This window comes from Mesoplodon bidens (assembly GCF_964165515.1).
Source record: "Mesoplodon bidens genome assembly, chromosome: 11".
NCBI classification, from domain to species: domain Eukaryota; kingdom Metazoa; phylum Chordata; class Mammalia; order Artiodactyla; family Ziphiidae; genus Mesoplodon; species Mesoplodon bidens.
In genome coordinates, this window is record NC_138167.1 from 33628083 (window position 1) to 33654755 (window position 26673).

At 41.0% G+C, this 26673-nt stretch overlaps 1 protein-coding gene across 11 annotated transcripts in view; it reads left to right on the forward strand.

Annotated features, from left to right (window-relative positions):
• The window catches only part of GRIP1 (glutamate receptor interacting protein 1), a gene marked incomplete at its 5' end in the record, with an annotated part of 731133 nt that overhangs the window by 400656 nt on the left and 303804 nt on the right, over positions 1-26673 (forward strand). For 4 of the 11 annotated variants that reach the window (XM_081250286.1, XM_081250290.1, XM_081250292.1 and 1 more), the window contains one exon: positions 26347-26401. The exons of the other annotated variants lie outside the window; for them this stretch is intronic. In XM_081250286.1, coding sequence (XP_081106412.1) covers positions 26347-26401 — 55 coding nt within the window. Of the gene's footprint in view, positions 1-26346; positions 26402-26673 lie in introns of those variants that run through there. 11 annotated transcript variants of the gene reach the window in all.

Below are 26673 nucleotides of genomic sequence, written 5' to 3' on the forward strand. Positions count from 1 at the left end.
AGTCTATTTTGTCTGATATGAGAATTGCTACTCCAGCTTTCTTTTGGTTTCCATTTGCATGGAATATCTTTTTCCATCCCCTTACTTTCAGTCTGTATGTGTCTCTAGGTCTGAAGTGGGTCTCTTGTAGACAGCATATATATGGGTCTTGTTTTTGTATCCATTCAGCCAATCTGTGTCTTTTGGTGGGAGCATTTAGTCCATTTATATTTAAGGCAATTATCGATATGTATGTTCCTGTTCCCATTTTCTTAATTGTTTTGGGTTCGTTATTGTAGGTCTTTTCCTTCTCTTGTGTTTCTTGCCTAGAGAAGTTCCTTTAGCATTTGTTGTAAAGCTGGTTTGGTGGTGCTGAACTCTCTCAGCTTTTGCTTGTCTGTAAACGTTTTAATTTCTCCATCAAATCTGAATGAGATCCTTGCTGGGTAGAGTAATCTTGGTTGCAGGTTTTTCTCCTTCATCACTTTAATTATGTCCTGCCACTCCCTTCTGGCTTGTAGAGTTTCTGCTGAGAGATCAGCTGTTATCCTGATGGGGATTCCCTTGTGTGTTATTTGTTGTTTTTGCCTTGCTGCTTTTAATATGATTTCTTTGTGTTTAATTTTTGACAGTTTGATTAATATGTGTCTTGGCGTATTTCTCCTTGGATTTATTCTGTATGGGATTCTCTGTGCTTCCTGGACTTGATTAACTATTTCCTTTCCCATATTAGGGAAGTTTTCAACTATAATCTCTTCAAATATTTTCTCAGTCCCTTTCTTTTTCTCTTCTTCTTCTGGAACCCCTATAATTCGAATGTTGGTGCGTTTAATGTTGTCCCAGAGGTCTCTGAGACTGTCCTCTGTTCTTTTCATTCTTTTTTCTTTATTTTGCTCTGCAGCAGTTATTTCCACTATTTTATCTTCCACCTCACTTATCCGTTCTTCTGCCTCAGTTATTCTGCTATTGATCCCATCTAGAGTATTTTTTATTTCATGTATTGTGTTTTTAATCGATGCTTGATTCATCTTTAGTTCTTCTAGGTCCTTGTTAACTGTTTCTTGCATTTTGTCTATTCTATTTCCAAGATTTTGGATCTGGGAAATAGAATCTTGGATCATCTTTACCATCATTATTCTGAATTCTTTTTCAGGTAGACTGCCTATTACGTCTTCATTTGTTAGGTCTGGTGGGTTTTTATCTTGTTCCTTCTCCTGCTGTGTGTTTTTCTGTCTTCTCATTTTGCTTATGTTACTGTGTTTGGGGTCTCCTTTTTGCAGGCTGCAGGTTCGTAGTTCCCGTTGTTTTTGGTGTCTGTCCCCAGTGGCTAAGGTTGGTTTAGGGGGTTGTGTAGGCTTCCTGGTGGAGGGGACTAGTGCCTGTGTTCTGGTGGATGAGGCTGGATCTTGTCTTTCTGGTGGGCAGGTCCACGTCTGGTGGTGTGTTTTGGGGAGTCTGTGGCCTTATTATGATTTTAGGCAGCCTCTCTGCTAATCGGTGGGGTGTGTTTCTGTCTTGCAAGTTGTTTGGCATAGGGTGTCCAGCACTGTAGCTTGCTGGTCGTTGAGTGAAGCTGGGTGTTGGTGTTGAGATGGAGATCTCTGGGAGACTTTCGCCGTTTGATATTACGTGGAGCTGGGAGGTCTCTTGTGGACCAGTGTCCTGAAGTTGGCTGTCCCACCTCAGAGGCACAGCACTGACTCCTGGCTCCTCAATTTGGGATGATTTGTTGTCTATTCATGTATTCCACAGATGCAGGGTACATCAAGTTGATTGTGGAGCTTTAATCCGCTGCTTCTGAGGCTGCTGGGAGAGGTTTCCCTTTCTCTTCTTTGTTCTCACAGCTCCTGGGTCTCAGCTTTGGATTTGGCCCCGCCTCTGCGTGTAGGTCGCCGGAGGGCGTCTGTTCTTCGCTCAGACAGGACAGGGTTAAAGGAGCAGCCTCTTCGGGGACTCTGGCTCACTCAGGCCGGCCGGGAGGGAGGGGCACGGAGTGCGGGGCGAGCCTGCAGCAGCAGAGGTCGGCGTGACGTTGCACCAGCCCGAGGCGCGCCGTGCGTTCTCCCAGGGAAGCCGCCCCTGGATCCCGGGACCCCGGCAGTGGCGGGCTGCACAGGCTCCCGGAAGGGCGGTGTGGACAGTGACCTGCGCTCGCACACAGGCTTCTTGGCGGCGGCAGCAGCAGCCCCAGCGTCCCACGCCCGTCACTGGGCTCCGCGCTTTCAGTCGTGACTCGCGCCCGTCTGTGGAGCCCCTTTAAGCAGCGCTCTTAATCCCCTCTCCTCGCGCACCAGGAAACCAAGAGGGAAGAAAAAGTCTCTTGCCTCTTCGGCAGCTCCAGAGTTTTCCCGGACTCCCTGCCGGCTAGCTGTGGCACATTAGCCCCCTTCAGGCTGAGTTCTCGCCGCCAGCCCCAGTCCTCTCCCTGCGCTCTGACCGAAGCCCGAGCCTCAGCTTCCAGCGCCGCCCGCCCTGGCGGGCGAGCAGACAAGCCTCTCGGGCGGGTGAGTGCCGCTCGGCACCGATCCTCTGTGCGGGAATCTCTCCGCTTTGCCCTACCCAGGTATGTGGGGAGTTTCTTGCCTTTTGGGAGGTCTGGGGTCTTCTGCCAGCATTCAGTAGGTGTTCTGTAGGAGTTGTTCCACGTGTAGCTGTATTTCTGGTGTATCCGTGGGGAGGAAGGTGATCTCCGCGTCTTACTCTTCCGCCATCTTACCCGGAAGTCCAAAATAACGTTTTTTTAAAAAACTCAGAACAGGACCTCCCTGGCGGTCCACTACTGGGGGTGCGGGTTCCATCCCTGGTCGGGGAACTAAGATCCCACATGCTGCACAGCTGCACAGCTCTGCCAAAAAAAAAAAAAAAAGAGAGAGAGAAAAAGAACAAAACCTCAGAACAACACAGCTCAACAGCACTGCTCTTTGCTGCCCCACCTGGGTAACAAACAGCCTTCTGTAGTAATAGTCAGCCCAAGTCAGGGAGGCTGACAACTCAGATCATGCTGGAAACTCTTGTGCAGCTGTACAAAACTCCAGGACTCCATGTCTAGGGAGTGCCGTTCTCATCTTAGACATGGTGAATATATGTACATAGTTAATATGGCACTTTTCCCCCAGCAGATGGCAGTCAAATGTCTTGAGCCTTTTTATAATGCTCGCCACTGTACCCTTTTGGACTAGCAGTGACCCTGGCAGTGAGGAGACGAGACACGGAGAAAAGATGATGAAATTGAAAAGTGTGTAGGAGGTGAAATGAGATAGCAAGCTCATAGGATGATTTTATTTTAAAGATGTCAAATTTGACTTAAACCAAATCAACCACTAAATTTATCATTGATTCAAAGCATTTAGTCTTCCTAAGCATAGTCCTCCCGTTTATGCATTGCATAACTTCCCTTAGTTTAATCATGTTCTCCTCCTTGCAACACACAGTAGGCATCTAAGGAAGCGTGAGGGTTAATAGAATTTTCTTGTCCATGAGTAAACCCTTAAAGCTGGAAGTTTTCCCATGAGTGGGCTTTAGGGGGCCCATGACCCCCCGGAATTATCATATGCTGTGAGCATGTGAATTTATGTGTATTTTATTGGGGTGAGTTTCCCTAACTTTCATTAGATTCTCAGATGGGGTAAAGGCCATAAGAAACACATTCTGTCTGAGGGCATATCACCCAAGGAGACCTAGAACAGACTCAGGAGTGGCAGAGGCAGCGGACACCAGTGCAGACAAGGGCCAGCCAGATACCACGGTGAGTGAAGGCAACCTGGGGTGAACTGCATAATGTGCACCCCAAATACCTAAGGAGGAGGCCACTGCTCAGCCCCTGGTGACAGTCACCCAGTATGCAGACCCAGTGTGGGATGACCTCTGGATTTTCCGAGAGAAGCCACAGATCCATAATTTTCATTGAACTTCAGAAATTTCTGAAGTGTACAACTCAATCAGAACATTCGTAAGCATGGTTCAGGCAAAACGGATGTACCTACAGTTCATGTGTGACCCTTGAGTTGCCAGTTTGATAACCTGAGTTGAGACATCAGCCTTTGATTGATAAGCTGAAGACCTGATTCTCCTGGGATGTTACCATGTTAGGAATACTAGTACTTCTACTAATTATTGTCATCATTCTAATAACAACATTCATAGTAGCAATGGCTAACACCCCAGCACCTATATGTACCAAGCACTACCCTAAAGACTTGATTCACAGTAACTCCTTTTACCATCTCTGAAACCTTGTGAGTTAGGCTACTTCTGGTTTTGCAGACACTTATATAGCATTTACTGTATGTCACTGTTCTAGGGACTTCTAGGTACAAGCCTTAACTCGTTTAACCCTTATAACAATCCTTTGAATAACTAGGGGCACTGAGGCATGGGGCTATTTAGTAACTGGCCCCAGCCCAAGCTCTTATTCAAACCCAGGCAGACTGGTTCCAGAGCCTGCACCTCTTAACCAATATGCTGTTCTGACTGCCTCTGTGGTGCTCTGGGTACTGGCCACTCTTCAAATACCTCTCAGCTGTGGTGCCTCGTGGTCCCAGAAAAACCCTGTCCACATTAGCATGGCCATGTGGCATTTCTGACTGTCTCAGCCCTGGGCCTTCTTTGAAACTCATCTCATTTTCATGCATCACCAGACATGCTTTATTCAATCTTTGGAGTTTTTAATCTGCTCTGAAATGAGCAGATCGTAAATCCTTTGCTAGATGAGATTTCCAAATAATGGTGAGAGATGGCCTTGTCTTTTGTCTCTCAACAAGTTTAGCCCCCGCTGACATCATCTGAGCAGTGGAAGGGGTGGAACGAGAGTGAGACTGCGGTGCCGGTGCCGGTGCCGGAGAAGGAAGCGCCCACTTAGCTGTCTACTCACATTTTTGTTTCATCTGAACCTCCTCAACTGAGTGAGGCTTTCTAAAGGTTTGCACAAAATAAACTCCTGAAATAGGTGAGAAATTACAGCTGTAATGACAGGGAATTGACTTTAAGTGCAGCAGCAACGTGGAATCTGTGTCTGATGTACAAGGATGGGATTAGGACATGGGAGCCTGCGCTGGTTTGTGACACACACTTGTTTCCATTTCTGTCCAAACCCTGCTGAGAGACTGATAATGGAAAACAGAGGGAGGGAGGGAGACAAAGGACAGGGTGTGAATTTACTCCAAAGCGGTGATATGCCATGAATTATATCAGTGGGTCTCTCATTTGCTGCTTAGAAGATGCCCCTTAGATCTGGCTGTTGCTTTACAGCTTTGCATTTTCATCAGCTCACTGGTTTGTGATGCTTCCTGTAAGCAGTGGGTCTTAGAGGTTGGTGCACTTCCTTTAGCTTATGCTTATGCGAAACATTTCCTCACCTTATGACTCCCTTTTCATCAGTTAAGCTCTTGTGATTCCCTCCTCAAGTTCAGAGGAGGATCTGCAGAAGACCTTTCATACTGGGGACTAGTTTTACCATCAGTTCTGAAATAAAACATGAGACATGAAGCCAAAAGGAGGGTTTTAAAAGATGCCAGTAAAAAGAACTCTTACTGACCGCTGGAACTCACAACGAAAACTATGGAAGAGTGAGTGAGCAAGGGCATTCTGGGGGCATTGTAGAATTCCAGGCTTAATTATATAGCCAATCATTAAAAACCATTCAGAGATCTATATGTTGGGAAAGCAGAAGTTGATGGATCTAACTACCTTTTGAAACGTGTATATATTCTTTTAAATTCTGTAAGAACTTGAAAGTAAACTTTCCCCTATTTTATTTTTGATTAAATATTTGGACTATTTTTTCTTTTTTTATGAAAGAAAAATCTGGTGTGTCCATTTGATGCTTTCTCCTGTTGGGCCTAACCATAAATCACAGGATTTGCACAAACCTAATGTTTCTACTAGTTTGTGCCCTTGTCATCATCTAGGACCACAGATACAAACAACTGAAAGCATGTTGCTTAAAGAAACCCCTTACTGTGAGGAATGACATTACCAGAATTGGTTTAGAAAGTGCAAATTTAGTAGCAGTTGCCCTGCAGTTGAGCATGTGGAGGTTAGTTCTAAAAGGTTACCAAGGGGGAAAGGGGGGGAAGAGATAAAATTGGGAGATTGGGATTGACATATACACACTACTCTACATACAATAGGTAACTAGTAAGAACCCACTGTATAGCACAGGGAACTCTACTCAATACTCTGTAATGACCTATGTGGGAATAGAATCTAAAAAAGAGTGGATATATGTATACATATAACTGATTCACTTTGCTGTACAGGAGAAACTAACACAAGATTGTAAATCAGCTATACTCCAATAAAAATTAATTTAAAAAAAAAAGAAAGAAAATAGGCAAATCCCACTAAGTAAAAATAGATTATTTTCCTTATAAGGCAAAAAATTTTTAAATTAAAAAAAAATAAAGTTAGAGAGTGAGGCAAAAATCTCATAAAGTCAAAACTACCGCGATCCTTGTATTTCTTAGGTTGTGCAGATAGAATAGCTGGCCAAAATATAGGGGCTGGGTTATGTTCAAATACAGAATCATCTTCAGTGTGGCTAAATGCTCACCTGATGAGAAGCAAGAACTGAGAACTTGTATGGAATGAGAGAGAGGGAGGGAGGGAGAGAGAGAGAGAGGGAACTCAAAGTTGCTGAAATCATGTAAGTTAAATCTGTATACATTGGCTCCACCATATTGCATTTTTTTAATTATAGAAGTTTCAAGTGTACAGAATTCTAATTTGAAATCTGTATACACTCCAAAGTGATCACCAGCACAAGCCTAGTTACCATCCCTCACCATACAGTTGACTCCCTCCACCCATTTTGCCCACCCCCTGCCCCCTTTCCCTCTGGTAGCCACTAATCTGATCTCTGTATCTATGGGTTTGTTTTGTTTTATTTTGTGTGTTCATTTGTTATTGTTTTTGTTTTGTTTTTTTAGATTCTTCATATGAGTGAAATGCTATGGTATTTGTTCTTCTTCATCTGACTTATTTCACTTAGCATAGTACCTTCAAGGCCCATCCCTGTTGTTGCAAATGACAGGATTTCATTCCTTTTTTATGGCTGAGTAGTATTCTGTTTTGTATATATACCATATCCTCTTTGTTCATTCATCCATCCATGGGCACTAAGGTTGTTTTCATATCTTGGCTATTGTAAATAATGCTGCAATGAGCATAGGGGTGTACAGGGTGCATAATTTTTCAAATTAGTGTTTTCATGTTTTTAGATAAATACTCAGAGGTGGAACAGCTGGGCCATACGGTAATTCTCTTCTTAATTTTTTGAGGGATCACCATACTCTTTTCCATGGTGGCAGCACCAATTTATGTTCCCACCAACAGTGGACATGTTCCACCATGTTCCAACATGTTCCCACCAATAGTGCACAGATCTTTCTTCCAGATCCTCTCCAACATTTATTCCTTGTCTTTTCAATAATAGCCATTTTAACAGGTGTGAGGTGATATCTTATTGTGGTTTTGATTTGAATTTCCCTGATAATTGTGATGTTGAACATCCTTTCATGTGCCTTTTGACTATCTGTATATCTTCTTTGGAAAAATGTCTATTCAGATCCTCTGCTCATGTTTTAATTGGGTTTTTGTTGTTGTTGAGTTGTATGAGTTCTTTATATATTTTGGGAATTAACCCCTTTTGGGATATATCATTTGCAAATATCTTCTCCCATTCAGTAGGTTGTCTTTTCCATTTTGAAAAATGGTTTCCTTTGCTGCACAGAAGCTTTTTAGTCTGATGTGGTCACGTCTGTTTATTTTTGCTTTTGTTTCCCTTGTCTGGGATTCAGATCCCAAAAGATCACTAAACCCAATGTCAGTGAGGTTACTGCCTATGTTTTCTTCTAGGAATTTTATGGTTTCAGGCATTACATCCAAGTCTTTAATCCATTTTGAATTAATTTTTGTGTATATTGCATTTTTGATGCAGCATGTAGTGATTTATTTTTTTTCTTACCACAAATCCAAACTGCATGCTGTCTTCCAAAGCCTGCCTAAATGACCTGGAACCCCAATCATATTTTCTTCACTTTGGATAAGTACAGCACATATACTGCTGACAACTATTTTATGATTCATTTATTTGGATCATGAGCTTAAGCTCTTCAAGGCAGATACCCCTGTCTTCTGTCTCATTTATATCTTGAATGGTATCTAGAACATGCTTATCACAAGACAATGTGTGTCATTGAATGAATGATTTTACAAAGGCTCAATACTAAACTTCTTCAGTTTTTGGCATGTATTTAAAGCTATCCCCATCTCCTGCTTCAATTAATATTTTTCACATAGACTACATTCTGTATCTGAAAACTTCTTATTGACTTATAATTCACAGTTTACAGCTGAGAATTATATTGGGAACTCTCTTGACCCGAAGAAAATTGTCTGTAACAGATAAGTGTTCCAGATGATTAATGTTTCTTATAACTGGTGTTAACTTTTTTTTGACAAATCTCAGCCTTTTTTTGGAACAAGAGGGAGAAGGGGAATGGCTTGAGAGATTTGCCTGGAGATGGAGATACACACACACACACACACACACACACACACACACACTCATACTCATGTTTTATACATAAGTATATATAAATTATATATTATAAATATTTTTACAAATTTCATATAGATTTATATATGATGATTTATATAGCTATTTTACAAGCATGTGCAGTTGGTAGGGCAAGTATTACAATTCAAATTTTATAGGTGAGGAATCTGAGGTTTGGAGAGGTTAAGTGATTTCTCTGAGGTTATCCAGCTAGAAAATGATGAAGTCACATCTCAAACTAAAGTTTCTTGAATTTTAGTATTCAATCATCCATTCATACATGCCTTTAGTGTTCCAGTTACATGTACAGAGTCAAAGAAAAACCAGACCCATCTCTTCCTTAAAGAGTTCCCAGCCCAGTAGAAGAGATTAACAGTTAAACTAATAACAGTCCACAGCATTGCAGGCAAGGGTGGTACAGGGAGCAAAGGTGTGGATTTCAGGGTAGACTGGGGTGTTCTGGTGCTCTTTGTCATTCTGTACGGCTGGAACTTTACCAACAGGAGTGGTCAGACAGGGCTGGAGAAGCAGGCTGCGGATCACTTCATGAAGATCCTGATGGCAGTGTTACAGGGATTGAAAGAACTGGGAGAGGGATAATCAACCTTTTTTTTAAAGCAAAAGTCAGAAAGATGGATCAAAGGAGTATGAGATGAGAATACAGAAGATTAATGCAAAGGGAACACTAAAACTAGTACAAAAGTTAGGGCAAGACATGATGTGGTTGTAAAAAGGCAGTTTAGCCTGTGGGGCAGTTGGTGGGCAGTTTGATATGGGACTGAAGAAGTCCAGGATGGCACCCAGGTGTTTGGACTGGGGATGATGTGTCATTTAACAGGATAAGAAATGCAGGGGAGGATCAGAAGAATTTGTCACACAACAAAACGTTGGAACCTAGTGGAAGTTCTTTTCATAGTTGTTATAACATAGAGTGCATTAGGCATGTGATATGCAATATGATAGCCACACATGGCTAGTGAGCACTTGAAATAGAGCTCCTCCAAATTGAGATATGTTGTGTGAATACACAGCAGATTTCACTAACTATGTGGAAAAAATGTAAAACTCTCATGGGTAATATTTTATATTGATTACATGATAATAGTATTTGGATATATTGCGTTAAATAAAATATGTTATTAATTAATTTTTTCTTAAATTTATTTCATCTGTTCCTTTTTCACTTTCTTAATGTGGCTACTGGAACAAAAGAAAATATATATGGTCTTGCATTTGTAGCTTGCATTAAATTTATATTGAATAGCACTGCCTTAAAAATCAGTAGATAATACATATTCAAAAGGCTTAGGGCAGTGAGGATTTGTGAGCAGCACCTTAGAATCCCTCCCGTGTACCTCATATGTGAAGCTGATTTCCCATTGTCCCTTAGGATAATTTGGGAGTGGGTTCTGTTGCTATTTTACCTATTTTTTTAACATCTTTATTGAAGTATAATTGCCTTACAATGGTGTGTTAGTTTCTGCTTTCTAACAAAGTGAATCAGCTGTACATATACATATATCCTGATATCTCCTCCCTCTTGCATCTCCCTCCCACCCTCCCTATCCCACCCCTCTAGGTGATCACAAAGCACTGAGCTGATCTCCCTGTGCTATGTGGCTGCTTCCCAGTAGCTAGCTATTTTACATTTGGTAGTGTATATGTGTCCGTGCCACTCTCCACTTCGTCCCAGCTTACCCTTCCCCCTCCCTGTGTCCTCAAGTCCATTCTCTACATCTGCATCTTTATTCCTGTCCTGGTTCTTCAAAACCATTTTCTTTTTTAAGCCTCCATATACACATGTTAGCATATGGTATTTGTTTTCCTCTTGCTGACTACTTTACTCTGTATGACAGACTCTAGGTCCATCCACCTCACTACAAATAACTCAATTTCGTTTCTTTTTATGGCTGAGTAATATTCCATTGTATATATGTGCCACATCTTCTTTATCCATTCATCTGTCAGTGGACACTGAGGTTGTTTCCATGTCCAGGCTATTGTAAATAGAGCTGCAGTGAACACTGTGGCACATAACTCTTTTTGAATTATGGTTTTCTCAAGGTATATGCCCAGTAGTACGATTGTTGGATCATATGGTAATTCAATTTTTAGTTTTTTAAGGAACCTCCATACTGTTCTCCATAGTGGCTGTATCAGTTTACATTCCCACCAACAGTGCAAGAGGGTTCCCTTTTCTCCACACTCTCTCCAGCATTTATTGTTTGTAGATTCTTTGATGATGGCCATTCTGACCGCTGTGAGGTGATACCTCCTTGTACTTTTGATTTGCATTTCTCTAATGATTAGTGACGTTGAGCATTCTTTCATGTGTTCGTTGGAAATCTGTTTTATTCTTTGGATAAATGTCTATTTAGGTCTTCTGCCTATTTTTGGATTGGGTTGTTTGTTTTTTAGATATTGAGCTGCATGAGCTGCTTATAAATTTTGGATATTAATCCTTTGTCAGTTGTTTCATTTGCAAATATTTTCTCCCATTCTGATGGTTGTCTTTTCGCATTGTTTATGGTTTCCTTTGCTGTGCAAAAGCTTTTTTTTTTTTTTTTTTTTTTTGCGGTACGCGGGCCTCTCACTGTTGTGGCCTCTCCCGTTGTGGAGGACAGGCTCTGGACGCGCAGGCTCAGCAGCCATGGCTCACGGGCCCAGCCGCTCCGTGGCATATGGGATCCTCCTGGACCGGGGCACGAACCTGTGTCCCCGGCATCGTTAGGCGGAATCTCAACCACTGTGCCACAAGGGAAGCCCTGTGCAAAAGCTTTTAAGCTTCATTAGGTCCCATTTGTTTATTTTTGTTTTTATTTCCATTTCTCTAGGAGGTGTGTCAAAAAGGATATTGCTGTGATTTATGTCATAGAGTGTTCTGCCTGTGTTTTCCTCTAAGAGTTTTATAGTATCTGGCCTTACATTTAGGTCTTTAATCCATTTTGAGATTATTTTTGTGTATGGTGTTAGGGAAGGAGTGTTCTAATTTCATTCTTTTACATGTAGCTGTCCAGTTTTCCCAGTATCACTTATTGAAGAGGCTGTCTTTTCTCCATTGTATATTCTTGCGTCCTTTATCAAAGATAAGGTGACCGTATGTGCGTGGGTTTCTCTGGGCTTTCTATCCTGTTCCATTGATCTATATTTCTATTTTTGTGCCAGTACCATACTGTCTTGATTACTGTAGCTTTGTAGTATAGTCTGAAGTCAGGGAGCCTGATTCCTCCAGCTCGTTTTCTTTCTCAAGATTCCTTTGGCTCTTCAGGGTATTTTGTGTTTACATACAAACTGTGAAATTTTTTATTCTTCTTCTGTGAAAAATGCCATTGGTAGTTTGATAGGGATTGCACTGAATCTGTAGATTGCTTTGGGTAGTATAGTCATTTCCATAATGTTGATTACCAACATTATATACCAAGAACATGGTATATCTCTCCATCTGTTTGTATCATCTTTAATTTCTTTCATCAGTGTCATAGTTTTCTGCATACAGGTCTTTTGTCTCCTTAGATAGGTTTATGCCTACGTGTTTTATTCTTTTGGGGGCAATGGTAAACGGGAGTGTTTCCTTAATTTCTCTTTCAGATTTGTCATCATTACTGTGTAGGAATGCAAGAGATTTCTGTGCATTAATTTTGTATCCTTCTACTTTACCAAATTCATCGATTAGCTCTAGTAGTTTTCTGGTAGCTTCTTTAGGATTCTCTATGTGTAGTAGCATGTCATCTGCAAAAGGTGACAGTTTTACTTCTTCTTTTCCGATTTGGATTCCTTTTATTTCTTTTTCTTCTCTGATGCTGTGGCTAAAACTTCCAAAACTATGTTGAATAATAGTGGGGGGAGTGGACAACCTTATCTTGTTCCTTATCTTAGAGGAAATGGTTTCAGTTTTTCACCATTGAGAACGATGTTGGCTGTGGGTTTCTCATATGTGGCCTTTATTATGTTGAGTTAAGTTCCCTCTATGCCTACTTTCTGGAGGCTTTTTATCATAAATGGGTGTTGAATTTTGTCAAAAGCTTTTTCTGCATCTACTGAGATGATTATATGGTTTTTATCCTTCAATTTGTTAATATGGTGTACCACATTGATTGATTTGCGTATATTGAAGAATCCTTCCATTTCTGGGATAAACCCCACTTGATCATGGTGTATGATCCTTTTCATGTGCTGTTGGATTCTGTTTGCTAGTATTTTGTTGAGGATTTTTTCCTCTATGTTCATCAGTGATATCGGCCTGTAGTTTTCTTTCTTTGTGACATCTTTGTCTGATTTTGGTATCATGGTGATGGTGGCCTCATAGAATGAGTTTGGAGTGTTCCTCCATCTGCTATATTTTGGAAGAGTTTGAGAAGGACAGGTGTTAGCTCTTCACTAAATGTTGGATAGAATTCGCCTGTGAAGCCATCTGGTCCTGGGCTTTTGTTTGTTGCAAGATTTTTAATCACAGTCTCAATTTCAGTGCTTGTGATTGATCTATTTATATTTTCTATTTCTTCCTGGTTCAGTCTCAGAAGGTTGTGCTTTTCTAAGATTTTGCCCATGTCTTCCAGGTTGTCCATTTTATTGGCATATAGTAGTTTGTATTAATATCTCATGAACCTTTGTATTTCTGCAGTGTCAGTTGTTACTTCTCCTTTTTCATTTCTAATTCTATTGATTTGAGTCTTCTCCCTTTTTTTCTTGATGAGTCTGGCTAATGGTTTATCAATTTTGTTTATCTTCTCAAAGAACCAGCTTTTCCTTTTATTGAACTTTGCTAATGTTTCCTTCATTTTCATTTATTTCTGATCTGATCTCTATGATTTCTTTCCTTCTGCTAACTTTGGGGGTTTTCTGTTCTTCTTTCTCTAATTGCTTTAGGTGTAAGGTTAAGTTGTTTATTTGAGACGTTTCTTGTTTCTTGAGGTAAGACTGTATTGCTATAAACTTCCCTTTTAGAATGGCTTTTGCTGTATTCCATAGGTTTTGGGTCATCGTGTTTTCATTGTCATTTGTTTCTAGGCATTTTTGGATTTCCTCTTTGATTTCTTCAGTGATCTCTTGTTTATTTAGTAGTGTATTGTTTAACCTCCAAGTGTTTGTATTTTTTACAGATTTTTTCCTGTAATTGATATCTAGTCTCATAATGTTGTGGTCAGAAAAGATACTTGATATGATTTCAATTTTCTTAAATTTACCAAGGCTTGATTTGACCCAAGATATGATATATCCTGGATAGTGTTCCATGAGCACTTGAGAAGAAAGTGTATTCTGTTGTTTTTGGATGGAATGTCCTATAAATATCAGTTAAGTCCATCTTAATTAATGTATCATTTAAAGCTTGTGTTTCCTTACTTATTTTCATTTTAGATGATCGGTCCATTGGTGAAAGTGGGGTGTCAAAGTCCCCTACTATTATTGTGTTACTGTCGATTTCCCATGTTATGGCTGTTAGCATTTACCTTATGTATTGAGGTGCTCCTATGTTGGGTGCATAAATATTTACAATTTTTATATCTTCTTCTTGGATTGATCCCTTGTTCATTATGTAGTGCCTTGTTTGTCTCTTGTAATAGTCTTTATTTTAAAATCATTTTGTCTGATATGAGAATCGCCACTCCAGCTTTATTTGATTTCCATTAGCATAGAATATCTTTTTCCATCCCCTCAGTTTCAGTCTGTATGTGTCCCTAGGTCTGAAGTGGGTCTCTTGTAGACAGCATATATATAGGTCTTGTTTTTGTATCCATTCAGCCAGTCTGTGTCTTTTGGTTGGAGCATTTAATCCATTTACATTTAAGGTAATTATCAATATGTATGTTCGTTTTACCATTTTTTTAGTTGTTTGGGGTTTGTTATTGTAGGTCTTTTGCTAAAGTTCCGTTAGCATTTGTTGTAAAGCTGGTTTGGTGGTGCTGAATTCTCTTAGCTTTTGCTTGTCTGTAAAGGTTTTGATTTCTCCATCGAATCTGAATGAGATCCTTGCTGGGTAGAGTACTCTTGGTTGTGGTTTTCCCTTTCATCACTTTAAATATGTCCTGCCACTCCCTTCTGGTTTGCAGAATTTCTGCTGAAAGATCAGCTGTTACCCTTATGGGGATTCCCTTGTATGTTATTTGTTGCTTTTCCCTTACTGCTTTTAATATATTTTCTTTGTATTTAATTTTTGATAGTTTGATTAGTATGTTTCTTGGTGTGTTTCTCCTTGGATTTATCCTGTGTGGGACTCTCTGTGCTTCCTGGACTTTATTGACTATTTCCTTTCCCATATTAGGGAAGTTTTCAACTATAATCTCTTCAAATATTTTCTCAGTCACTTTTTTTTTCTCTTCTTCCTCTGGGACCCCTATAATTCGAATGTTGGTGTATTTAATGTTTTCCCAGAGGTCTCTGAGACTGTCCTCAATTCTTTTCATTCTTTTTTCTGTATTCTGTTCTGCGGTAGTTATTTCCACTATTTTATCTTCCAGGTCACTTATCTGTTTTTCTGCCTCAGTTATTCTGCTATTGCTTCCTTCTAGAGAATTTTTAATTTCATTTATTGTGTTATTCATCATTGTTTGTTTGCTCTTTAGTTCTTCTAGGTTCTTGTTAAACGTTTCTTGTATTTTCTCCATTCTATTTCCCAGATTTTTGATCATCTTTACTCTCAATACTCTGAATTCTTTTACAGGTAGACTGCATATTTCCTCTTCATTTGTTTGGTCTGGTGGGTTTTTACCTTGCTCCTTCATCTGCTCTGTGTTTCTGTCTTCTCGTTTTGCTTCACTTACTGTGTTTGAGGTCTCTGTTTCTCAGGCTGCAGGTTCGTACTTCCCATTTTTTTTTGGTGTCTGCCCTCAGTGGCTAAGGTTGGTTCAGTGGGTTGTGTAGGCTTCCTGGTGGAGGGGACTGGAGCCTGTGTTCTGGTGAATGAGGCTGGATCTTTTCTTTTTTTTTTTTTTCTTTTTTTGTGATATGCGGGCCTCTCACTGTTGTGGCCTCTCCCTTTGCGGAGCACAGGCTCCATACGCGCAGGCTCAGCAGCCATGGCTCATGGGCCCAGCCACTCCGTGGCATGTGGGATCTTTCCAGACCAGGGCACGAACCCATGTCCCCTGCATCGGCAGGCGGACTCTCAATCACTGCGCCACCAGGGAAGCCCTGGATCTTTTCTTTCTGATCCAGCCTCATGTGCTGGACTGCGTCCAGTGGTGTGTTTTGGGTTGTCTGTGACCTTATTATAATTTTAGGCAGACTCTCTGCTAATGGGTGGTATGTGTTCCTGTCTTGCTAGCTGTTTGGCATAGGGTGTGCAGCACTGGAGCTTGCAGGTCGGTGAGTGGAGCTGGGTCTTAGTGTTGAGATGGAGATCTCTGGGAGAGCTTTCGCCATTTGATATTATGTGGATCTGGGAGGTCTCTGGTGGACCAATGTCTTGAACTCAGCTCTCCCACCTCAGAGGCACAGGCCTGACATGCGGCCGGAGCACCAAGACCCCGTCAGTCACACGGCAGGCTCTTTTTGGCCCTCATCTTCCAGTCCTCTAGCCACCACACATCAGCCATTTCCACGCCCTCAGAGTTTCCCAGCGGTGCCCCCCTTAGGATAATTTTAAGAGCTCTTTCTGGCCAGAGTGGATGGGTGTATTTGGAATCCTCCGGCCCTTAAAGTACTTCTGCTGTGTATTCTGAAGCCAGGGTGTTTAGAAAGTTTCTAAAACTTTCCAAGAAAACTCCCAAGAGACTGGGATTATACGTCCAAGAAGTCTCCTTGTAGGAGACTCAGAGACATAGCAAGCCTTTGGGAGCACAAAGAAGACTGAGAAATGGGGAGAGGGGCCCTAGACTTGACCCTGCTTCCTAGACCCGTCTTATCCAAGGTCCCCCAGATGCTGCAGAAGCATCCCGACCCTTCAGGTGACCTGACATCTGAAAGCCCCAGACCATTCAGAGTGCTTCATGCCAGATACTTGCAGTGCCTGCCCCCAGCTCTTGGTTAATATGATGCTCCCTGAAATGTCTGTTGTTTCACCTTCTCTAGTACAGGAAAGGCCCTAAGAAAGAAAGAAAGGCCTAGCGGTAGCGAGGAAAATGAAATCTGCTCTCAAGACCCCACTTCCTGGACTGAGGTGCTCCATGAGAACTGCTCTCCGGGCACACAAGTCTGAGAGCTGCAGCTGTTTTGTGCTTAGTCCTCGGCCTCTTACATCCCAATGTATATTGGCTATACACTTTGAAATAGGACTTTCTGGTTCTCCCAGTCCTTTCCTCTCATGCCCCCTTCATTCATTCATTTTTCATTCAAGGAAAAAAGTATCAAAAATCTGCTGTTCTTCAAGTCCTAGGCCTTGAGATCCTCAAAATGAAAAGACGGCCTCTGTCCTCCAAAGCTTTCAGTACCCTGGAAATTTGACCAAATTCACCAGCATTGCTCCTAAGTGTAGTGGGCAAATAGAGGAACCACTTGGAACTCCCTCAACTGCAAAATGGGGTCATCATAGTTCCCCCTGCATTGGCTTTTTGTGAGCATTCAATGAGGACATGTAAGTCTAGGCTTGGACCATGCCCGGCACACAGGGAGCTCCATGTAAGTGCTGGCCTTGTTGCTGTTGCCCATGGTAATGGCAATGATGATGGAAAAGATGACAACAGTTGACATAATGGATTCCCTGAATTCTAAGGCAGAACCCAGGTGCCCCAACCTCCTCCCCACCTTTCCTTGACTTTGCCTCCCCCATGGCTTCTCCCTACACCCCTGGTTTCTTTGTGACTCTCTACCTATGCTCCTGTCACTGGATGCTCAGGTAAGTCCTTGCATTACTGTCAACACAGGCTTTGTCATGAGCCATAGAGAAAGTTGAGGGGCCCCTGCAAGTTAATGCTCCCTGCCTTATGATGGGAAGCTGGGCTGAGGTCTTCTCTAGGCTGCTGGCCTCAGTTTGGTCACCTGGTCAGTTCCAGGCAGGCCCTGCAGGCCCATTTCTGATCCTTTGCTGCCCTCTAGTAGCTATTCACCCAATTGAGCAGCCAGAACATAAAGCCGACCCTGCTTTTGCTGGATTGCAGGGGGCTCACGGAACTGGATCTTTTTATTTTTTTAATTTTATGTTAATTCTATTATTTTTTATTCGTGTCCTAGTGGATATTAGGATGCCTGATGAGAGAATGACCCTCTCTACTGACTTCTTTTCTCTTTTTCTTAATTTCTATACTCCTTCCATCTTTATGGAGTCCCTTTTTTCCCTTTAGGAATTATTAGAGGGCTGTTTCTTCTTAAAGAAACACCTTGACTTTTTTCTCAGAGTCAGTGATCAGTGATTGAGAGTGTTTGCAAAACATCCCCAAGGAGCCCTTTAACGTTATTTTTATAAGGAAAAAAAAAAGTGAAAAATAATGGGCAGCATTTTTTTTTTTAAGTGAGAGAGGTGTGGTAATGAGCTTAGGAAGACAGGATATAGTTCGTATAAAACTTTGAATTTGATAAAGTGTGGATTTCCTATGAGAGGAGACCTTTCTCCCCCTTGTTTTCTGAGTCTGTACTCCTTATGTAACTGTATTACAGATGGGTAGATTCCGGAGCCTCCGAATGTTTTTTCCAACACACACGTGTGCACATGCACGCACACACACAGACACATACACATACACACAAACACATACGTACACACACATTTGAATATTATTATTTTCAGAAACTCTCTTGCTCTTTATAGAGCACTTTGACAAAATACTTTCCTATTCACTATCTCATTTGATCACCACAGCAACACCGTAAGATAGGTGAATGCAGTATTGTAATAGAATGGCAGAGCTGTAAGGGATTTTAGAGACACAATCCCCTTATTTTACAGGTCAACAATCTGAAGTTCAGAAAGATGTTTAGTTAGTCAAGATCTTTTTGATCCCAAGTGACCGTAACCCAAGCCAAACTGATTTAGCAAAAAGGAGACACTATTGACACATATAACCAAAAAGTCCAGGGTTTATGGTTTTAGGAGGGGATGGATCCAGATGTTCCAACAACATCTCCAGGAACCTGTCACTCTCCATCTCTTTTCCCTGTCTTGGCATGGTTCAAAGACACCTTCTTCGGGCATATAACCTTACCATTCTTGGTGGAATGAGAGTTATCTTCTTTTTTGTAGTTCTAGCAAAAATCCTGGGATTGTATCTCATCAGCTTGGCTTGTATGACTGCCTATTTCTGGACCTGTTTGTGTGGTCAGCCCTGGAAGGGCAGTTGGAGGGAGTGCCTGCTGCACTCGCCTCACATGGTCTGAGAGTGGGTCCCCCCAGAAAAGTCAAGGTGTTAACCTTCTTTAAAGGGGGAGGGGGACCTTGATGCTGCATAGGCCTGAGCGGTTTATAAGGCTATATGGCAATTTGTATAAAGTGGTTCCATAGTCTTTTGGTTGGAATTCTGGACTGTGTATTCTAAGTTGGAATTTATCCCGGTGAATGTACGTTTGCAGCAAAGAGATTGTGTATTTTTCACCTTTGCACTCACAGGGCACATCACGGTGGCCAGCATGAAGGGGGTGCCCAGCAACTTTTATCCCAGAAATGCCCAATCTGTAACTGCACCAGAACTTCAACCTTAGCCTTCTGACTCCTTAGGGCATCTCTCAGTTCTGCCTCCTATTTCCTGTGGGGATTTTTTCATACTTTCCGCCATCATTTCCCTGTTTTTTGATTAAAATATTCTGGTGGGTGGTGGCCTTGGTCACCCAATTAATTGTATGTGTTTTAATGACCCACAATACACATTACTTGAAGGTGTGAAACATTTGTCCATTTCATCGTATCATATATGATAATTATATCCAGACTTACTTTTCCCTCATTTTATTAAAATTATTTAGATTTTTGTATATCTATAGTGTGCCTTAAAATATTCAGTTCAGTTTTATTTGAATGAGTCAAGTGTCTTAGAATTGAGGCGGCTTTTGTTGTAGTTTGTTTTCAAAGTATACATTCTCACTACGGAAGGTTTTACTCCTGTATTCACAAAATGAAAGCTGTCAGAATAATTCCATACTCCTAATTTATCCTTTCCCTTTCCCCTTTGGTAACCATAGTTTATTTTCTATGTCTGTGAGCCTGTTCTTGTTTCGTATATGGATTCATTTGTATAATTTTTTAGATTCCACATATAAGTGATATCATATAATATTTGTCTTTCTCTGACTTAGTATGATATTCTCTAGGTTCATTCATATTGCTGCAAAAATTTCATTCTTTTTTATGGCTGAATAATATTCCATTGTATACATATACTACGTATTCCTTTTTTTAAAAAAATTATTTATTTATGTATTTATTTATGGCTGCGTTGGGTCTTCATTGCTGGGAGTGGGCTTTCTCTAGTTGCGGCGAGCGGGGGCTACTCTTTGTTGCAGTGCATGGGCTTCTCACTGTGGTGGCTTCTCTTGTTGCGGAGCACAGGCTCTAGGTGCACGGGCTTCAGTAGTTGTGGCACGTGGGCTCAGTAGTTGTGGCGCACAGGCTTAGTTGCTCCGTGGCATGTGGGATCTTCCTGGACCAGGGATCGAACCTGTGTCCCCTGCATTGGCAGGCGGATTCTTAACCACTGTGCCCCCAGGGAAGTCCTATACCACATATTCTTAAACCAATCAGCTGTTGAAAGGCACCTGGGTTGTTTCCATGTCTTGGCTACTGTAAATAGTGCTACTATGAACATACAAAGTACTGTACACAAAATAAATAAGCAAAAAGGATTTACTGTATAACACAGGGAACTATATTCAATATCTTAAAATAACCTATAATGGAACATAATCTGAAGATATATATATATAGATATATAGAGATATATATAGCTATATAACTGAATCACTTTGCTGTACACCTGAAACTCAAAATTGTATATCAGCTATACTTCAATAAAAGGAAGAAATTAAAATAGCAGCTAAAACAGCAACAAGTTCAGTTTAGAGGTTAATTGTTATAGTACAAAGGCCTGTTGAATATGGAATTTCAAAGTTTTTTAGCCATGTGTCACTAGATATACAAACTTTTAGACAGATAATATATCTCTAAAGTAACAGTATGTATCTGTCTAAAAGTTTCTATATCTAGTGACACATGGCTAAAAAACTTTGACATTCCATCCTTGACAGGCGATAATTATGCTTGTCACAGCACAATCTACTATCAGGATGAGTTTGTATTTGCTACTTTCTTTATTCACAGAGCAAGCCAAAGACAGAATTTTTTTTAATTTTAGCATTACTTTTACTTTGCCTTTTTCTTTGTTGCTCTTGCTGCCTCTGACTTCAGTGAAAAACCAGCTGTGTTGTGTGTTTCTTCATATTTGGAAAAGGACAGGGTCCTCATGAGTCACCTTGCCAGAAGTACCAGAAATAAATCTGAGGTATGCTCTGAAAAAGAAGGCACATGGTGCATCCAAAGAGATGGCTTTGTGCCATTGCGATCATGCAAGACTTCATGGAAAAGGGATCATTTTAGTTGTGAATCCCAATGCCCATCTCAAGAATCTGGGCTCTGTAACCAACTGCCAGATTGTAAGACTGTATCCTCTACCAAATACCTAGTGACTAATAAAACCTTTTGCTATTCTGTGTTCAAGCCACTTTGTACAAATAACACAGTTCATCATTAAAACAAGCCTAGAAATGATGTTCACCATTTTACAAGTGAAGAACAGGAAGGGTAAGAAACTTGCTCAAGGTCACACAGCCACTTAGTGGTAAAAGCAGGATTCAAAGCCACGCAATTTGTTTCTAACGCATGAGCTTTTGGCCACTATACCGTCTTCTCTCTACCTAATGCCCCAGTAAATAGTTGGATTTAACCTGGGCTCAGGAGGGTGATTTGTGGCAGGTTTCCTCTTGTACTGCATTTCTCATTTTCTACATATTCCATGCTTTAATGTTTTTCCACCAGATGCTTTTAGCTGACACATTTCTAAGGTCCTTACCTTGGTGGGAGCTTTCCTGGCCTTCTCATGTTGAGTGGAAGCAGGCTTCCTCCCCTGGCACTGGGAAGGGCATTAGGGCCTGGACGCCAGAAGCACGGGGTGTGCGTTATACCCTCCCTTTTATATCACAACACACCAGAGGCGCAGAGCCACGAAGTGCTTTTTAATCACCCCAGATTTGCAAGAGTATGTCCTAATGACACTTCCTAAAGGGCATCATGACTTCTGCAAAACTGTTTTCTCATAAAATATTTGTTAAAAATGCCTAATAAATCCTGTCTTGGGCAATTACACCCTCACCCTTCACACTTCTGTCAGTAAATTAGGTCTTGTTCTTCCTCTTTCTCATAGTTGCCCTCAGCTCCAGTTGGGCAGTGGCACGTTCTGTTTGCAGCCCGATCCGAATATTTGGCCTCACTTTGACACACTCCATAAATTAAGTGGCAGACAGTGGCCACAAGGACTCTAACCTGTTTGAGGCTCATGGCTGCTTTTAACATCTTTGAAAAGGAAACTAAAAGCAGCAGATTATAATAAGCTAATGATGAGTCAGTGAGAGTGTCCATAAGAAACCGAAAAGGGGGTTCTGGTCCCATTTTAAGACCGCCATGAACACTGCTGTGTTCTAAAATACCCTCAAGACTCAGGAGATGCCTTAAAGTTATTAACTGTGAGGGGAAAACATCAGTCTCCTCAACACTAGCCAATTCAGGATGTCCTGTGGTGTTTAATTAATGACCTAAACATGTTTAGCATTTTGAATCAACTGCATTCAAAGAAAAAGAAGTAATATTTAAATAAACACTCAAATGGGGTCTGTCAAGTGTGTTTTGTAACAGAATTACAAAATCAGTTGAAACCAGGAAGAAGGTACAAATTATTCTAGTAATTTAATCAAATTGTTTCTAATGATATAAAATAGTGCAGTGTTTGTTTGTGGAGTTAACCACATTTTTACGTTTTTTATTTTTTAAATGAATTCCCCAGGTGTAGGTAGATGGCAGGAAATTTATGGTTCATGATGACTCTTTCTTGCTAAGAATCAGGAGAATCTGCAAACAGCAGTGTTTATTTTGGGAGTGGAGATATTATATAGAAGAGTGTATACAATGGAGGAGAATCAAAGAGATGAGAAAAATTAGAGTAAGAATGTGTTTGTGTGCGTGCGTGCGCGCGTGTGTGTGTGTTCCCACCTACTACTGATGGTGCTGTGGAATGGTTTCGAGAAGATACTGGAGTCCTTGAGCCAGTATGAAAGGGTTTTTTGTCCTCACTCCCCTCCCCCATCCTAGAATTAGTACCATACTGTCATTGGCAGTGATATTCAGAATATTTAAAAACAAGCATGACAAAGACGCCAACTAGTCAGAGCGGGCAAGCTATCTAGTCAGAATGGACTCCTGTGGGAAACACTTGGTACGTAATTAATGGTCTGGAGCCTGAAGGTGCCTGTCTTAACTGCCTCCGGTTTCTGGTTCCTTCTGGTCGCTGTGGTTCTGGGCACATTACCTGTGCTTCAGAGGGGCATGGGCACAGGTGGGGGAGAAGGGGACGTTGAAGAAGTGATTGACTCTAGATTTGCCTCCTATTATAAAATGTAACTACACATAAAGGTTCTTTGTTAATTGGACTTTTTTCCCCCTGTAGTAGGGATCACGTTTTCTATCAATGAAAAAGGGACACAGTGAAAAAGCAAAGAGTAGGAAGGATATTCAGCCAGGGTGAGAAACCTTGGATTCTTTCCTTTTCTTTACCACTTACTAGCTGAATGACTGTGATGAAAAGTGCTCTCTCTGAGAAACAGGTTCCTTATCTGGAACAAAAACCCATAACAGAGTCGCTCCAATGAGACACTGTGTATAGATGTGCTTTGTAATCTGGTTTTAAAAATTTTACACACATACACACACAGAATACACACACATACACACAGTATACTTGTATTATACCTTAGCAAAATTAATATTTTTTTAAAATCCTGAAATAATTATCATTTTAAGGGAATAACCAATCCTAAATCCAGTAAGCCCAATTCATATATTGAGTTTAAAAAAAAAAAAAAAGAGGGGTAAACTTCATGAACCAGCTCTTCTCCAGATCACCTTGGAACTTAATCCGATATATATTTTGTGTAATTCTGCCTGCTCTTCTATCTCCATAGCCCTCACCTGCTGACCTCAAAGAACACATTGTTAAGTTTGAGCCACCATGAAGAATGCGGTTGATGGCTCCAAGGACACGTGCTTGTATTCGTCTGGTGGCTGAGAGATGGAGGTTCCTCTGCCCCAGGGGTGGCTATGGTAGGAGACTGTGGTCCAGTTCCACAAGTTGCCTGTAGCTGCTTGGGACCTTTGTCCTGCATGTCAGTAAATTTTGAGATTAAAAAATTCACGCTACTGGAAGGCATTTTGCCAGCATTCGAATTCAGGATCTGAGGCTGGGCTCTGATTAGGTGACAGAAGAAGGAGGGGCTTACAGTAAGAAGGCTGAGTTGGGAATGACTCCCAGGGAAATCTCTGAGGACTAGAGAGGCCACACGTGGAAGAAGGTGGGAACACATGGCAGACTCCTTCATTTCCTGGAAAAGGGTTACTCCAGGATGGCTCCAGTTCTGTAAGTTTCCTGGAGCTTTGAGCATGAGCTCAGCTGGATTAGCTGGATTAACCATGATATACAAAGAGAAAAAAAAAAAATCCCCTAATTTGAGCCCTCGGGAACCTTTAAAAAGGGCTCTAGGATGGGTTATTTCTCCTGCCAGAAAAACAGGATGTTTTGGCAGTTTTGAAGATCTTTCTAGGACCAGAGGACAGAGCCTTAAAAAAAAAAAAAGTGTTCTAGTAAAAGAGGAAATATTTGATTATTTTAGCCTTAAGGAAAAAGCAGATTAGATCTGAGTTGGCATAATAGCAGGGGGCAAGAGATTTCTGTATGATTTTGAGTTTTATTTGAATAGACATTAAAAAAATGGGCTAGAGTGGTGATGTTCCACTGGCAAGACTTTACTAATGCTATTTGACAGCTGCATATTCTGAGTGCCTGGATTTAAAGAAAGACAAATTTAGGGAAGGCTCTATTAAAGAGCTAACTATAAATATTTATCTCATTTTCACTCATAACCCAATTCTCTACCAGTAAGGTACATCTCATTTAAAGCAAAAAAAAAAAAAAAAAAGAAATCAAGGAGGCTAAAATATTACTAGGGGATGACCTAATAGAGATGAAAATGGGATGGGTTAAAATTCAAAAACAGATTTATGCTAATTGAAACAGTTATAAAAATTTGATTCTGCAGTACAATCCATTTAATATACTTTCTTATTGATTAGTGGTAGATGACAACTCTAGCTAGAACATCCTTGATAAGGGAATTTCATTCTTTTCAAAGACCTTTAAAGTAGATGCTTACGATATTAAACTATTGTTCCCACAGAAACTATTTTTCTATTGGACTCCAAGTAGGAAGCATACACATTTCAATATCAGTGGGTTGAAACTGACTTATTATGGCATTTATGGATGGAGAGGATAAAGCTCTATCATTAAATTTGGAATGTTGAGAGTTATTTTAGAAACGAGATTGAAAGATTTTTTTTTTACAGCTTTAGAGTAGAGAATAAGACTACATGAATAATTTATATAGTCCTAGAAATGTTAATCAAATAGTTTGGACAGTGATATATCTTTCTGTTTTGACTAATTCACTGAGTTCCTGGCCAACTATGATTTTTTTCCTTTGGTTTTTGGAATGTTTATCGAGGTTCTTGAATTAAAATTCTGTACCAAATGTTAGTTTGTATTGACTGTACGGTGAGTAGGCTGGTGCTGGCAGATGAGGAACTTGCTCCGCCTTCTTGTCATTTTGTGAATGGATTGTGAAGAGTTTGTTCATTTGCTCTTCACTCCACTGAAGCAGATACTCCCAAATATCTGCTATGTTGCAAGACTGTTTTATTTGCATAATGAGAAGAATGGTTTGGGGGAGGGTTGTTTGGGAAATAGGATAATAAGGTACTTTAAAAATAGAAATACTTGGCCTTGTTTGCTTTTTATTCCTGGTATCTTTAGAAACTGTCTTGACTGTGTTGCTTTCCAGCCAAGTCCTTTTTTGAAAAGGGTGATTAAAGGGGCTGGGACTCCATCTGCCTGTTGATCGCCTTGCCTGCACCCTTTTCCTGAGCCCTTCTTGCATTTCCTCTCTCCATCTAGACTGGCTTGACCCTCATAGATTTGTAAAGTGCCACACAGTGTTGTCTTTCTGTCATAGGGCTGCATCTCTTCTGTAGGCAAAAATACTATTCTCTACTGCATCCCAGAGATAGACTGCCTCCCTCCTTTGCCTTTCTTTTTTGTTGTTCAAAGAACATAGTATATGATACAAACGGTTCCCCCTAAAGGAAGAGTGCAAGCATTTTACTTGCATTTCCAGTTAAATGAGAAGCCCTGAAGCACACTGACCTGATGCTGAGCTGGAAAGGGAAGCGGGTGGAGGGCTGAACTGACGGGAAAACATAGCCCTTTGCCTAAAACTGTAGGTATTGCTCAGTGTTTAGTATTAGATTTATGGAATGGCTCCTCTCCCAGCGTTGTCCCTGCTTTCTACAATTTGGTGCTTTGTTGCTATCGAAACAGCCTCACTTTCTAAGCCATTGTGATTATGCAGGGGGAGGAGGCTGTGGCGGGCAGGGGTGCCAGGAGTTGTGAATGACACAGGTTTGCCAGATGACAAGTAGCGGACCTCTGCATCAGGCAAGAGGAATTAAGCTTTGTCACTCCCCGCTGGGACTACCTTTCTCCTGGTATGTGCGCAAGGAATTCATATGCTGCTGCTGCAGCCACCAGAGCAGAGCCCGGAGTACACTTTGCCACGGCAAGCAGTGAGCAAGAATGATAGCTGTCTCTTTTAAATGCCGTTGTCAAATTCTGAGGCGACTTACTAAAGGTACCGTAATTTCCTTGTTATTCACTCTGCGAGTCTGCTGCAGTAGCCTATAAACACAGTTTAATGGTTTTTACTTTCAAACATGACTGCCTTTACAATTTATTGTCAAGCAACAAAGAACTCTGAGATAGGTGTAGATAGAGAGATATGGACTGGTAGACTGGGCTTTGCTTGCTGTCCTTACATCCTGATTGTATTCATGCTGAAATCATGAACCCGGCCTGTGTGTGTGTGTGTGTCTGTGTGTCTGTGTGTTTGTTTTTTCTTAGCAA